The sequence below is a fragment of the Dacryopinax primogenitus genome (genome assembly GCF_000292625.1).
Source record: "Dacryopinax primogenitus strain DJM-731 SS1 chromosome Unknown DACRYscaffold_15, whole genome shotgun sequence".
Classification (NCBI taxonomy): domain Eukaryota; kingdom Fungi; phylum Basidiomycota; class Dacrymycetes; order Dacrymycetales; family Dacrymycetaceae; genus Dacryopinax; species Dacryopinax primogenitus.
This window is the reverse complement of record NW_024467212.1, coordinates 71,032-85,032: the sequence shown is the minus strand read 5'-3', so window position 1 is coordinate 85,032 and position 14,001 is coordinate 71,032. Positions and strand designations below refer to the sequence as shown.

Below are 14,001 nucleotides of genomic sequence, written 5' to 3'. Positions count from 1 at the left end.
GGTAAAGATGGGCAAGTTGAGCTTATACATGTCAGTTCGAGAGAAGGAGTATCATCGAGGGAAGATTGACAATGCAAGGGATGCGAAATATTGAACAGTGGGAACGCCAAGACAGAACAATGTAAAACATCTCGGAACATTCAACAATCTTCACATTATCACTAGGTAATTATCAATAAACAGTCAACATTCAATGCAATAATCAATGCAACAATGATACACAATCAACATCAATACCTTGGCACTCCAATCCTCCCTCCATGAGCACACCATTCCCCCAGTGCTGCACTCACTCTAATCTGACATCCAAGCCTACTCTCCTCCCGTCTCCCAATAGCATAAACGATCATATCCTCTTCCTCCTCCCCCATCTCCCGTACCGGCGCCCTCTCCCCAATCTGCAGGACATGACTCGCCCTCGCTCCCGTGCCTTTCAGTCCCGAGCTGGGGAACGACAGTCCACGGGGAAGGAGGTAGACGTGACATGTCGCGCATTCTAGTTGGCCTCCGCAGGCGCCTTCGACCGCTTCCAACCCTTTTGTCCCGCCCTCGGTTTGCGAGCGGCAGACTGAGAGCAGCGTAGCTCCTTCCTGGGCTTGGACGCCTACGACCCGCCCGTCCCAGAGCTCGAATCGCAGGAGTATGATCCGTGGGGCAGCAGCAGGGGGAATAAGAGCAGGAGTGGGAGCAGGAGCAGGAGTAAGCAGACTGAGAGCCATAACAGTCTCCCTCTCCTTCTCTCCAAAGCCCATCCTTCCCCTCCATCTCTCTGCCCACACTCCCACTCCCTCCCCCACCCGGGCCAAAAGCTCCCCCGCCTCCCCAGGCCGGATAAGCCCGTACCTTCTCCTGCATCAGCCTCACTGCAGTAGAATAGCAGTAAGAAAGGCTCACCAATCTCCAGGAGGGTAAACGAGCACGTTCGCAGCCCACTTATGCCCTCCTACATGACTGATCTCCCTTACACGAACCCTCTTACTCCCCCCTCTCCCCAGACGACCAGCTTCAGCCTTAAGAGCACGAAAGACCGCCACGCCCGTCGTACCGCACCTACAGTCCCGAGCCCCGTGCGTACATACGTAAATGTGTGTCTCTTCCTCTCCGATGGGGGGTGACAACTGCAGTTGTGCCAGGGTGGGAAGGTCGCCTGGTTGGAGGAGGATGGGTGTGGGGAGGTGTCCAAGGCGGTAGAACGTTGCGTACACCTGTTTTGTTGCATGATGCATCCTATCTCCCCCCTCTTCCCCATCTACACTCTCCGGCCTCTCTGTCCCATCCATCCCATCAAGCATCTCCCCCTCCCCCTCACCATCCGAAACGACATTCACCAGCCCTCCCTGGCCCTTCATCAGCCCCCCCAGCCGCCCCACCCAGCTCCCAGGCTCCCAGCGCGCGGGCCAGGAAGTAGATGGGACAGGGAGGTGGAGTGTGAGGTGGGAAGTGTAGTATGGGGCTGTTAGGTGTAGGGGTTTTGGGGTTTCTGGGTTTGCTCGGTTTGCTGGTTGAGGGGTTGCGGGGGTTGTGGGTGAGGGTGATGGGGTTGAGGGTGATGAGGAATAGGAGCGGCGAGTAGCTGTTGTTGATCGACCGTGCTGGCTAGGACGTGGTCGATGAAATGAAATAAGAAGAGGACGAGGTAGAGAGCGCAGACATCCTGTTTGTAGGAAAGAAAGAGAGTGTGAGCTGATGTGGTTGATGATACGCATGAGAGTCCTGATTGGCATCAACCGGAGTGCTATTCTCGGACAGGCGGGTGATCAGTACTCAGTACAGCCGGAATTGGTCTTGATTTAGGTATTTCGATTTCTTTATACACAAGACACGGGATTTGTAGATGAAGCAGTAGCACAACTGGGTGCATTGAATAGTCCGAAGATCTAGAGATTATTACTTGAGCTATGCTAAACAACGAGTGTGGTTCCAGGTTGAAGGGGGTGTAAGTTGGCAAAAGAATGGGATATTTCTCATACTCCTCCTGCAGCTGCTCACTGGATTGGGTTGACATACAGCGTCTAACTCGTATAAGCAAAGCACGCCAAAACACCAGTGCAAGACAAAAGGACTCACAGCCAAGCTCCCCCCACCAAGCACCTCAGCAGTGAGCATATAATTCGCGGTGAGATAAAAGTCCGATCCGTAGAGGACGACATACGTCTCTGGTGCTTGTTCTGGTAAGGGAGCTGTAGGGCCAGGGTCAGGTCTCTGCGGCCTAGGGAGAGAGGGAAGGGAAGGACGTACAGTATCCGGCTGGGTAGAAGGAAGAGGACGTGGGGTTGAGATACTGGATCGTGATTTCGCCCGTGGCTGCGTCTACCGAGAACTGCAGAGTATGAGTGCGGAGTATGCTATATCTAGGAAGGGACAGCTCGCACGATAGTTGACTCGAGGTTGTTGCAGAACTCCTCGCTCTGACCAGGAGGGTTAACTGAGCCGGGGTAGAACCCGTTCGGGGCTACAGACATACGAAGATGTTAGTAGGCTCTCTACCGATGAGACAGGGACGCACAAGCAACGTAGGTCCAGCGCAAGTTCAGGGCGTAGGCATATTCCGGATCGATGAAGCAGTAGGGGGCCGAGCAGCATGTGCTGATATAGTACGTATTCGGGGTGGAGCTCATCTGGCCCGTTCATCATTAGTATGGTCCTCGATGTAGAGCGGGAGAGCAACTTACAGACATAGTCGTCTCTCCCCCAAACACGTAGGATAACTGAACCGCATTCGCCGCGCTCGTTGTCGTCTGCACCGCAGGTGCGTACAACGGGCTCCCATCCTCAGCAGCGACGTACAAGTTGAACGGCGCGCCGTCGCGCTTGGTGATGGTCGCTTTCTTCCGGAGCTCTTGGGCAGAGCGGCGGAGTTCTTCTGGGGAGACGGGGGTGGAGCGTTTGCGCAGGGGGATGGGAACGGTGGTCACTCCGATCGGGGAGATGTATGTCTGACCTGCGGTAGCAGAACGTTTTGAGACTGCTTGAAGGTGAGAGATAGCACTGCACTGGGGAGCGGGGGAGGGACGTACGATGTACCTTGGTCGGCTCATAAAGCCTCTTTGGCTTGGCTGGAGTCATCCCGCGAGCGAGCCGCTCACCATTGGTGAGGACTCTAGCGTTGACGAGCGCGATACTCGCCAGAAGAGCAAGGAGCGAGAAAAGCTTGACAGAGACCATCGTTCCGACGTGTGCAGGAGGACAACAAGGCCAAAGAGCGGAGGAAAGAGCAACACGAAAGGCCAGGACGCGCAGCCCCCCGTGCTCAAATGAGTTTGCAGACACGCATTGCGTGTTTCTCCGGTGACGAGAACATGTTAAGGGAGGAAACTTCGAATAGACTTGTGGAGCCCAGGAGTCATGAAAGCGCCGGAGCACCGGCGCCTCTCAGGTTATATTCAATGCAGATGCTAAACCTTGCGGTTGCCGGCAAAGGGGCAGGTCTCATTTCAATGAAAGGAGAGGAGAATATTAAAAAGGCACCAGGGTCTGATAGCCGCCCAACCAAAGAAGCGGCGTTTTGCAAATTGGGCCAATCACCGAACGAGACAAAAATGGAAAGTTTCTCTCCCACCAGCCGCCATTCACACAGGCAAAGAAAAACATTGTACATGGGCTACAGCAAGTCGTTATTTGCCTATGTCCAGTACAGTTGGCCGGCTCCGCCTATAGCTGCCTCTGCCAATATGCAGAGAAACTCAAAGCTTCAGAGACGGGACTTGCACATGAAGGAATGACACAATTGGGTGCAAGTGTATTGGAGAGTCCGAAGAGCTTATTACTCGAGTTAAGCTAAATAAAGAGTGTAGTTCCGGGTTGGAGTGTGGGGTGTAAATCGGCAAAAGAGTGGGTCATTTTTCGTATTCGTCGTGCAGCTGCTCACTGGATCGGGTTGACATACAGCGTCTAGCTCGTATAAGCCAACCACACCAAAACACCAGCGCAAGGAGAAAGGACTCACAGCCAAGCTCCCTCCACCAAGCACCTCAGCAGTGAGCATATAATTCGCAGTGAGGTAAAATTCCGATCCGTAGAGGACGACATACGTCTCTGGTGCTTGTTCTGGCAGGGGAGCTGTACATGTCAGGGTTAGCTTTCTGCGGCCAAGGAGGGAGGGGAAGGGAGGGACGCACAGTATCCGGGTGGGTAGAACGACGATGATGTAGGGTTGAGGTACTGGATCGTGATCTCGCCCGTGGTTGCGTCTACCGAGAACTGCGGACTATGAGTGCAGGGCATCCTATGACGGAACAGCACACACGATAGTAGACTCAAGGTCGCTGCAGTACTCCTCGCTCTGGCCCGGAGGGTTGACTGAGCCGGGGTAGAACCCGTTCGGGGCTACATACACAGGGTCAGTCCACTCTCTATCGACGGGAGACAGACGCACAGGCCACGTAGGTCCAGTGCAGCACCACGGCGTAGTTACGTTGTGGATCGAGGAAGCAGCCAGTCTGGCCCGGGCAGCATGTGCTGATATAGTACGTATTCGGGGTGGAGCTCATCTGGCCCGTTCATTATCAGTATGGCCCTTGATGTAGAGCGAGGAAGAGAAACTCACGGACATAGTCGTCTCCCCCCCGAACACGTAAGACAGCTGAACTGCATCCACCGCGCTCGTCGTCGTTTGCACCGGAGGTGTGTACAGTGGGCTCCCACTCTCGCCAGCGATGTACAAGTTGAACGGCGCGCCGTCACGCTTGGTGATGGTCGCTTTCTTCCGGAGCTCTTGGGCGGTGCGGCGGAGTTCTTCTGGGGAGACGGGGGTGGAGCGTTTGCGCAGGGGGATCGGTACAGTGCTTATCCCGACCGAGGAGACGTATGTCTGGCCTGCGGTAGCAGAACGTTTTGAGACTGCTTGCAGGTGAGAGATAGCACTGTACTGGGGAGGAGGGCGGGACGTACGATGTACCCTGGTGGGCTCATAGAGCCTCTTTGGTTTGGCTGGGGCAATCCCGCGAGCGAGCCGCTCACCATTGGTGAGGACTCTAGCGTTGAGGAGCGCGATACTGGCGAGGAGAGCAAGGAGCGAGAAAAGCTTGACAGAGACCATCGTTCCGACGTGTACAGGAGAACAACAAGGCAGAAGAGAGAGAGAAAGAGCAACACGAAAGACCAGGACGCGTGGCCCCCGGCACTTAAACGAGTTTGCAGACACGCATTGCTTTTTTCTCCGATACTGATGAGATGTTGACGGAGGAAAGTTCGAATAGACTTGTGGCGCCCGGGAGTCATGAAAGCGCCGGAGCGCCGGAGTATATTCGCGCCTCTTCTGTTATGTTTGACAGCAGATGTCAAACTCTGCGGTTGCCGGCAGAGGGCCAGGTCTCATTTCAAAGAGTGACGGGAGGGAGGAGAGGAGAATATCAAAAAGGCACCAGGGTCTAATAGCCGCCCGAACAAAGGCACAAAGAAGCGGCGATTTGCAAATTGGGCCAATCACCGAACGAGACAAGATTGGAAAGTTCCGAGGCGCCGTTACATCGGACCTCTTTCGGTTCACCGTTACACCAACATACACAGCTTCTGTCAACTCCCCTTTCCAAGAAAATTTCTATGGGTTCATGCCAAGGGCAACAATACAACAATTTCCATTACATGACACATTGTTTGGTATCTCCATTATATGTACAAGCCCCAACTCAGGGGTTTAATTTACTTGACTCCCTTCCGAAAACAGATGTGTCACAGCTCAAAGTCCAAGTACTCCCTTGCGTCATTCCCCACCCTTGAATATTCCAGCATGAGTCTCCAAACGTACGCAACCATATCCTCCTTTCTCCAGAAGGCCTCCGCCCATGCCTTGCCTGAGTAGGCGATTTTCCGCGCCAATTCATCGTGTGCCCCTTCCCCGCCACGGCCCACGTCACCGCGAAAGAAGGTGAGGATATCGTACAGGTCACTGAGATCGAGTTGAACAGGTACGTAGTGCACCCACGGCTGTATCCGGTTCGAGTACCACTCCGGGAATATACTCGCTTTGAGCACGAGTGACCGGGACCGCATGAGTCGCTCGAATCGCACACTGCGGCCATTGCCGTCCACGTCGAACAAGTACTTGTACTTGTATTGCTGGGTGTGGGGCATGTAGCTGCGGAACTCGTACAGCTGCCAGAGCGCATCACACTCGGACGGTGTGCATTGTACGGGGCCGCGCACGAATGCGGCGTCGGTGAGCAGGGCATTCATCCACGACTGGAAGCGGGGTTCTGGAATGCCCACGGGAGTGTCTTCTGGGTTGGGCAAAAGAACCTGTACGTGACTGAGTACGTTATCTCCCGATGGGTGAATAATGACGAACTGAATAATTCAGGAAATTGTCGTGCACCCCGACCATCTCCATGAACCGGATCCTCTGGCTCGCTGCCCACCGATGTTCAGGGGAAAACAACACCCCCGTCGTGCTTCCCCGCCATAATAATCGCTCATCAAGCTTTTCCTCCCATTCTACATCTCCTTCCGCCTCTGCTACCCACCCCTGGGTCGGAACTGTCAATATATCCGCATAGAGGCCTTCCATGGTGCTGGAGCCGAATATCAGCGCAGGCTCCTGTACTTCCGGTCCACGGCCTTCAGCCAGCAATACGCCAGAAAGATGAACGAGGGATGAATGGGAGCAGGGATTCATCGTCAGCCGATGGGAATGGATGAACGTCTTCCGCTCCAGGAATTGGATAGGCAACTCGGGTGGAGGAGGGTAGGAGTATCGCAGGTGGGAGTTAGGCGGGCAGGCGGCGGCCCATCCGAGGTTGGTCTGCCCTGGTGCCTTTTGTGGGCCTTCAATAACTGTGGATCGGGTCAATATATGGACAGGAAAACAGGGATGCCAATATACCCGCAGCCGATTGTGCCTTCATCCTTCTCTCGCTGTCCCACTCGTAGCTGACAAATTCCCTCGGCACATCATACAAGTTGAACGTGGCCTCCCAGTCCCCAGTGGCCTTGACAATCTCCCTCTCAACACTTGTCGCTTGTCCCGTTCGCTCGTCTGTCCACGTTTCCCCAAATCCATGCAGCAAGTCCAGCTGCTCCTTTGCCCGTTCTGCTCCTCGTTTCTCTTCCTCTCCCTTTCCCAGATTCGTGCCGCTCAACTCGATCTTCCCCTTCACACTACTGCTCGCAATGTTGTACGTCCCCTCCTTCCCTCTAGCAAGCGATTGCATCCTCCTAACGTCCCGTGGCGCCATCCCCCAAAACGATTCTAAATCGCGCATGATCTGGTCGTACTCGTCCGGTAGCTGCACCCCGTGCCGTTGCACGTACGCCCACCATCGATCGAACCCCATCGGCGGAGCCCGTCCATACCGGCGCTTGTACTCATTCAGAGCATCAGGAAGAGTACGTGATTGGCGGGCGAGCTTGGCTTCCCATTCGCGCTCCGAACGCGTTATGAGGTCATAGATCGGATGACGGCCGCGCGGATTGACTTGCAGAAGGCCGTTTGCGAGGTAGGTATGACCCTGGAGTTCAACCTTGATCGCCGGGGCTTGCATTATTCGAGGGGGCGGTAAGGGGTGTTCCAGCGGAGCTTGATCGGGCACCTGAACCACCATCGCTTCCTCGGTAGGCAGAGCAGCGGCTTCAAGCAAGCGCATGGCTTCTTCTTCAGCTCGCTGGATTGCTGCTTTCTCAGCGCGGAGCCTCGCTAAACCCAATATCGCCTCTCGTACGTGGTCGCCTGGTTTCGGAGCCCCTTCTTGTAATCGCGGGATATCTTTGGGTGGGGCAAACACAGGCACAGGAGGACGATGATTCATCCCCTGCTGAGGGTCCCATATGCGGAAGATATCCTTGTCGTCGTCTTCCCATGTAGGCCGTCTGAGGTGTTTTGGAGGGTCTTGTTGTTCTGTTTGTGGTGGTTTCTCTTCTGGTGGAGGGTTTTGCAATTGGTCTGCTTGCGAAGGTTGCTGCTCGTGCTTTCCAGGCGGCGGGCCAGGCATCCGGAGTGGTGGTGGCTGTCGCGGTGGGGGCAAGGGGTGAGGCTCCTGTCGAGGTGGGGGCATCGGCTGGGGTACCTGCTGCTGAGGTACAGGAGGCACCGGCACCGGTTTATCCTTTAAAGGCGGTAACTCCATCTCCTGTCTCATCCTCGCCTGCTCAATCCTCAACGCGCGCTCTTGGTCCTTCGCCCACTGTACGCTCTCGGCGTCCTCTTTCGTCTCTTCCTCGCTCGACCTTCGCTCCTCGAATGATCCTTCTTCTGTTTGTCTCCAGAGCACCTCGTGATCCTCCTGATGACCAGAAGCCTCTTTCTCTCTGCCTGAGGCGCGATCATACACTCTGTTCATTCCCATCTTCACGCTAACCTCCGGGACTGGCTGCTCTCCTGCTGGCCTCCACAGCCACATCCCCACCAAAAACAGCAGCCCGATCGCCAGCAGGACCTTGATCAGTCGGCTACTTCGTCTCCAGAGGGAGTCCATCCTGGATGGATACGATGAGCGCGAGGGGTGGAGAGGGCGGGACAGGGTTCGGCTGTGCGAGTGGGAGGGCCGCGAGAGGCGCGGGCGAGGTGGACGATTCATCTTGATTGACCGGGTATTGCTGCGGGCCAAATATATAGGGAAGGATTGTTGATGAAGAGATAAAGATAGACGGCGATGAAAGTCGAAAGACGCGTCGTCGCGTGGATGAATGGTGCAATGAACGACTGGAAGAAGAAAATGATCGTAGAAGGCTGAGGGATGATGCCTAGCCAGCAGGTCCAAGTCGCCTCAGAGTCGCATTGTATCAAGATTCAGTCCTCCCCGACAGCCACCAAGCAGCTGTTACGGCGGTTTACGTGCTAAAAACCCACTTGACAGACAAGGTGAGGTAAGAGGGAAAGCAGCACGAGATCAGTAAAGCAAGATTTTCAAATCGTTGTCATTTAATCGACATCGAAGCAAGAGAAGCACTAGGATGGAAATTACTTACCCCGCTCCATGCGGACATTACATCGCGTGCTGCCGTAAGGGTCTTCTACCCCGTTGGCTTGGAACCCAAATTCATTCGTCTTCGTGGCGGTCATCTGAACTCAATTATCGGGCCCTTTGATGAAAATGGATATTAAGTTCATTAATGCCATAAACATTACCAAATGGCGCTAGGAAGACACAGCGAAAGCTCCTTTTGTGATAAAATGCTATTTGTGCGATAATGCTACAAGGTTTTTGAGTCGAGTCTATCAACTGCAAACACATACAGAGATTCCGATAAAGTTAGGGAGATGATCTGTCCGATATATGCCAAACTGCCAAAAAAAAAGACGCGGCGTAATATATAGATGCAAATGGAAATTCCAACCTCAAAATCTGTAGTAACCATGCGGCAGGGAAAGAGAGTATCAATGTTAGGAAACCTGTCTGCCCAAAAGAAAATAAGCATCACTTCATCTCAAAGTTCATGTCATTCCTGTCGTCACTGACAACCCGTCCATACTCCAAGAGCAGCCTCCACTGTCCAACATCAGCATCCCGCCTTCCCCATATCCCGAACAACCACTCACAGTATACGCAACCACATCCTCCTTCCTCCAAAACCTCTCGCTCCACTCCCGGCCCGCATAGGCGATCTTCCTCGCCAGAACATCATGTTCCCCTCTCCCTCCCTGGCCCACGTCTCCCCGAAAGAACGTCATGATATCATACAGATCCGATAGATCCAGCTGTACAGGCACGTAGTGCACCCAGGGCTGAATTCTCCCCGTCCACCATTCCCCAAACACGCTAGCCTTGAGCAGCAGGCTCTTGCTTCTCATCAGTTGGCCAAACTGGTCGCTCGCCCCGTTCCCGTCTATATCCAGGACATACTTGTGAGTGCGTTCTTTTTCCGCTGTCAGCGGACGGCGGAAGTCGAACGACTCCCCGAGCGTCTCGCATCCGCCTAGACGGCAATGCACGGGTTCGCGGGTGAAGTGAGCATCGGAGAAGAGGTTGTTCATCCATGCTTGCCTGCGTTCTTCCGGCTGGCCGACACGTTCTCCTGCTCCGCGGGGGAGAAGGACCGGCCAAGCAGAGGAGTCGTGTGTGTTGAGGAGGGAGACGAGACGGATCCGTTGGCTGGCGTTCCACGCGAGTTCGGGGGAGACCAGAATACCAGATGTCGTACTGCCGCGCCAGAGGAGTCGTTCGTCTGTCTTCTCCTCCCATTCTAGCTCGGAATCCTCGTCCCATGTCTGGGAAGGGACGTACAGCACGTCCTCGTGCAGCTCCGTCTTGGATACAGAGAATAGGAGTCTGTTCTTCCCCTCCCCTTCGGGTGGGGAAAGGAACGTTCCAGAGAGATGTATGAGCGACGGGTTGGAGCAAGGGGACATGGAGGCCTGGTGGTCGAAGATGAACGTTTTTGGACTTTGGGGCCGGGCTGGGAGCTCAGGAGGGTCGGGGAAGGAGAGACGCAGTGCCGAGTTGGGGGAACAGGCCTCCGGCCACCCAAGATCGTGCACCGGTTTCCGGAAGAGGTTCATATCTTCCCATACACCATCAGCGCACATCATACCTGCCTGTAAATGAAGACTCACATTCCCTTCTCTGGGACTTCTCCCTCCTCTCCCTACCCATCTCCCAATCTCCGACAACCCTCGGCTCCCCAATGCTGAAAGTCGCCTCCCACCTCCCAGTAGCACTAACGATCTCCCGTTCCACGCTCGTCCTCTCCCCCTGGTCATCAACCCAGCTCTCCCCAAACCCGCGCATCAGTTCCAGCTGTTCCCGAGCACGCAGCACACCCAGATCCTGCTCGCTCTCGGGGAAATTGGACGTCGCTAGCTCCAGCCTGCCCGTAGAAGGGGAAGCGACGATCGTGTATGTCCCCGGGAGCTCGCGAGTGCTTGCTTGCAGTCGTCTTAAGTCAGCAGGGGAATGCGCAAGAAAAGGCTCGAGACTGAGCATGATCTGGTCGTATTCGTCCGGCAGCTGCACATTGTGCTTCTGGACGTATGCCCACCTACCCAAGCGACATCAACACCCGTCTCACCCTTCCCATGTTGAAGAGCAGAACGTACCAGCTATCGAACCCCCTCGGCGGCCTCCGTCCCCACCTCCGCTTATACTCCCCCACCGCCTCAGCCAATGTGCTACTCTGCCGGTCCATCCTCTCCCGCCACTGCCGTTCTCCAAACTCGACAAGGTCGTATATCGGATGCCGGCCATTCGGGTTCACCCGCATGAGACCGGAGGGGAGGAACTGGTGGGAGGGGAAGCTACCTGGACGGGGAGGTATGGATGGAGGATGAGGGGGAGGGTCACGTCGTGCAGGCCGCTTTGGGCGGGGTGGGCGTTCGCCCGCCGGAGGAGGAAGTCCGGGATTCGGGGGACGTTCACGCAGTGTCGTCCCTGGGGGTGATCGGGCGGGGATAAGGACCTCCCGTTGTGCTCCTGCTTCTCCCTCTGTGCTTGCGCGGTTCCTTCCAAAACCGAGGCGGTGCTTGACCTTCACACTAGGCAGGTCCTCACCCTTCCAGAGTACAGCTCCAAATGCCAGAACACAGATGAGAGCAAGTACCACCCTGAGGGAAAGAGGGATTCGGCGCCAGATATGCAGGGAGAAGGTGCGGGCTGCGCTGAGGTAGGAATGGCGGCGGCGGGATGTGATGGATAGAGAATGTTTGTGTGTTTGGCGCTGGGTGGAACGGAGTGGGAGAAGGGGGTTGCGGAGCATCGTGCATTTATTGATGACAGCTTATACGTATTCTTTTCGCTTTTCAGAAAGTTGACAATGCTGTGGGTGTATATTTCATAACTGGAATACCAAATAAGATGGAATTTAGAGTGAGAAAGTAGGCTGCTTACAGTTCTCCTTTCTTTCTTCCCTTTCTTCCTTCCTTCCTTTCCACACAAGCTCACTTAGTCCAGATCACAACAGCACCCCACTACACCAAACTAGTCCATAAACAGCCCAATCCCCAAGCAGTAATCCAACTTGAATCCCAGATAAATACAAGTCCAGCCCAAGAGTGAAAGACGGTCGTATTGCAATTGATGCGTTGTTCTCACCGCACTTTTGACGTTCACTTTTACCCTGCGTCGGCGATAATCCTGTTGCGTATCTCCGAAGCCTTCCAAGATAAAGATCAAGATCAAGCAGTTGTGCGTTGTCTATCTACACTATCTACAAGAAATCTATTTTTTTCTAGTCCGATTCTCAATTCCCCTGACTCAAGTTTCCCTCCGCCTCCGCCTTCGCAACTTTACAAAACACCTCAACCTGGTTCGCCACTTCCCGTAGCACGCCCAACACCTGCCCATTAGTCTCCACGAACCCAAATTCCGCGTATTCCAGCCCTTGTTCCTGCGCGTAGAGCTTGACGAGCTTACTGGCCGCTTTGAGGTTGTGCCGCGGGAGCCGGGGGAAGAGGTGGTGCGTGACTTGAAGTTGCAGCCCTCCGTGCACCCATTCCATGCTCGAGGGGCAGGAGACGTCTGTCGTCGTACGCAACTGCCGGTCGGGGAACGATTCCCACGGTCCTAGGTCGGCTGTGCTCCTCGCAAAATGGGATTGGACGATCTGGACATGCACGGGGGAGGGTACGATCTGGGTTATGAGGAAGAAGAGGAGACGGGTGCGCGGGGAGGGGATGAGAGATAGGATAGCGCTGAACCACGTCCAGAAGAGGACGATGCAGCCTAGTTCTGCTAGACGGTAGCGGCCGCGGTCGCCTAGGAGGAAGAGGTAGGAGTTGGCGTACAGATTAAACCGGGCGAGGGAGAGGATGGGGTAGTACGTGTAGGGCTGGATGCGGATGAGTATTCGGGAAGGAAGGTCGAACGACATGATACGGTTGTAGTATGTTGACCAGAGGGAGTTGAAGAATCGGGGTGTGATGGCGAAGAAGGGGAGGTGTTGGATGTCTGGGTCGTGTGTCGGGTGGTTGGTTACCACTGCGGGGTTAGGGTTAGAAAGGGAATGGGGAATGGGGTAGGGCAATGCGGGGGGACGCACGATGATGGATGTTGTGGTTGTCGACCCACCAGCCTATGCTCAGTCCTCCCAGCAGGTCGGCGATGATAATCCCCAGCACTCGATCCTTGAACCAGTCTCCGGTGACACCACAGTGCCCCAGATCATGTGCGACAAACGTCAGTTGATGCCAGAGGATGCCGAGCACGACGGCGGAGAGCAGGTAGCGCTCGGTGCGGAAGAGCCAGATGGAGAGAACGGCGAAGAGGGTGTACCTGAGCATTTCTGGTCCGTACCCTGTGAGATAACGACACTTGTACAAACCCTGTTTCTTGATCTCCTCGTGCAGTTCTCGGAGGGCGAGTGCATGAGTATGCTGTGCCTTCTGTAGCAAACTGGTTGGACGGGGCTCGAGTGCGTCCAGCGGTGGGCCGGCATCGTCCACCATGTCGGCTTTCTTAATGAGGAGGAACTCGCTCTCCCCCCCGGAAGGTAGTCGAGCGGCCTCGTTGACCCAGGACCATTTCCCGCCTGGAGCGGGCTTGCGCACCCAGCCAGTCTCCAACGGTGGGAGGAGCGGGGTCCACCCTTCTTCCCCATAGTCCACTCTGCCAACAACATAGTTCTTCAGCCTAGAAGCGAGCGTGTAGGGCGAATGAAACCCGTCTATCTCGCCCGTCGCGTCCCTGCCTATGTAGTGCTGAATTGCGAGCCTGCCGCCTGGGTGTTGTGCGAGCCAGGAATCGGGTATGCGTAGGAGGTTACCGTTATATATTACGAGCGTTTGGCCTGATTTTATCGCTTGTGCTACTTGTGTGCGTGTCCATAGACGGTGGTTAGGTGAGGCCATGACTTGAGGAGATGGGAGAGAGGGAAGGGGACAAGAAGAGTGTTGCGGTTCCCTTTCTCGTGTTGTGTTACATATGCAACAAACGTATATAGACCCTTCATGCTTCTCTTCGAAGAATTGAAATTTCTTTTCGAATGCCTTATAAATCTATTTATTTATGAATTACATCTATCAGAGAGAGAGAGCGGACTGCCGTTTATCCTTTTCTCTTTCTCATCATCTCCGCGGTAATGATACGCCCAAATATTGTGCCAACTCTCCCAAATGCACGAGTAATATCTCGTATT

The 14,001-nt window shown here is 54.9% G+C and overlaps 5 protein-coding genes across 5 annotated transcripts; all 5 read right to left on the bottom strand.

Annotated features, from left to right (window-relative positions):
* Window positions 1-731: 731 nt before the first annotated feature.
* On the bottom strand, window positions 732-1,226 carry DACRYDRAFT_55826 (uncharacterized protein; the record flags this gene model as incomplete). Its single annotated transcript, XM_040775346.1, has 2 exons — window positions 732-843; window positions 895-1,226. Coding segments are annotated over 2 exons (444 nt in total), but the record flags the coding sequence as incomplete, so codon positions are not given.
* A 2,511-nt stretch (window positions 1,227-3,737) lies between these two features.
* DACRYDRAFT_23628 (uncharacterized protein) lies at window positions 3,738-5,318 on the bottom strand. Its single transcript, XM_040773315.1, has 7 exons — window positions 4,891-5,318; window positions 4,547-4,839; window positions 4,376-4,490; window positions 4,247-4,326; window positions 4,119-4,200; window positions 3,947-4,059; window positions 3,738-3,891 (listed from the first exon to the last, which is right to left on the bottom strand). The coding sequence occupies exons 1-7, from the start codon at window positions 5,036-5,038 to the stop codon at window positions 3,865-3,867; spliced, it is 858 nt and encodes a 285-aa protein (XP_040626390.1). The 5' UTR covers window positions 5,039-5,318; the 3' UTR covers window positions 3,738-3,864.
* Window positions 5,319-5,563: 245 nt separating this feature from the next.
* On the bottom strand, window positions 5,564-7,661 carry DACRYDRAFT_69191 (uncharacterized protein). Its single transcript, XM_040775896.1, has 3 exons — window positions 6,821-7,661; window positions 6,287-6,771; window positions 5,564-6,237 (listed from the first exon to the last, which is right to left on the bottom strand). The coding sequence occupies exons 1-3, from the start codon at window positions 7,578-7,580 to the stop codon at window positions 5,671-5,673; spliced, it is 1,812 nt and encodes a 603-aa protein (XP_040626389.1). The 5' UTR covers window positions 7,581-7,661; the 3' UTR covers window positions 5,564-5,670.
* Window positions 7,662-9,350: 1,689 nt separating this feature from the next.
* Window positions 9,351-11,625, bottom strand: DACRYDRAFT_109594 (uncharacterized protein; the record flags this gene model as incomplete). The annotated part of the gene is made up of 4 exons (XM_040768909.1): window positions 9,351-9,422; window positions 9,473-10,434; window positions 10,487-10,911; window positions 10,970-11,625. The coding sequence occupies 4 exons, from the start codon at window positions 11,623-11,625 to the stop codon at window positions 9,351-9,353; spliced, it is 2,115 nt and encodes a 704-aa protein (XP_040626388.1).
* A 433-nt stretch (window positions 11,626-12,058) lies between these two features.
* Window positions 12,059-13,714, bottom strand: DACRYDRAFT_117730 (delta 8-sphingoloid desaturase protein; the record flags this gene model as incomplete). Its single annotated transcript, XM_040770442.1, has 2 exons — window positions 12,059-12,845; window positions 12,907-13,714. 2 exons carry the CDS (start codon window positions 13,712-13,714, stop codon window positions 12,109-12,111), a joined length of 1,545 nt encoding a protein of 514 aa, XP_040626387.1. The 3' UTR covers window positions 12,059-12,108.
* Window positions 13,715-14,001: the final 287 nt, after the last annotated feature.

What these genes read in the sequence shown, in the direction of transcription:
- DACRYDRAFT_23628 (XM_040773315.1), bottom strand. Translation starts at nt 5,038, where the DNA reads ATGGTCTCTGTCAAGCTTTTCTCGCTCCTTGCTCTCCTCGCCAGTATC. An exon ending in TGAGCCCACCAGGGTACATC is followed by an intron (nt 4,840 to 4,890) that starts GTACGTCCCGCC and finishes ACCTGCAAGCAG; the next exon opens with TCTCAAAACGTTCTGCTACC. An exon ending in TTGGTGGAGGGAGCTTGGCT is followed by an intron (nt 3,892 to 3,946) that starts GTGAGTCCTTTC and finishes TATACGAGCTAG; the next exon opens with ACGCTGTATGTCAACCCGAT.
- DACRYDRAFT_69191 (XM_040775896.1), bottom strand. Translation starts at nt 7,580, where the DNA reads ATGCGCTTGCTTGAAGCCGCTGCTCTGCCTACCGAGGAAGCGATGGTG. An exon ending in GAAGGCACAATCGGCTGCGG is followed by an intron (nt 6,772 to 6,820) that starts GTATATTGGCAT and finishes CCCGATCCACAG; the next exon opens with TTATTGAAGGCCCACAAAAG. An exon ending in ACAATTTCCTGAATTATTCA is followed by an intron (nt 6,238 to 6,286) that starts GTTCGTCATTAT and finishes AGTCACGTACAG; the next exon opens with GTTCTTTTGCCCAACCCAGA.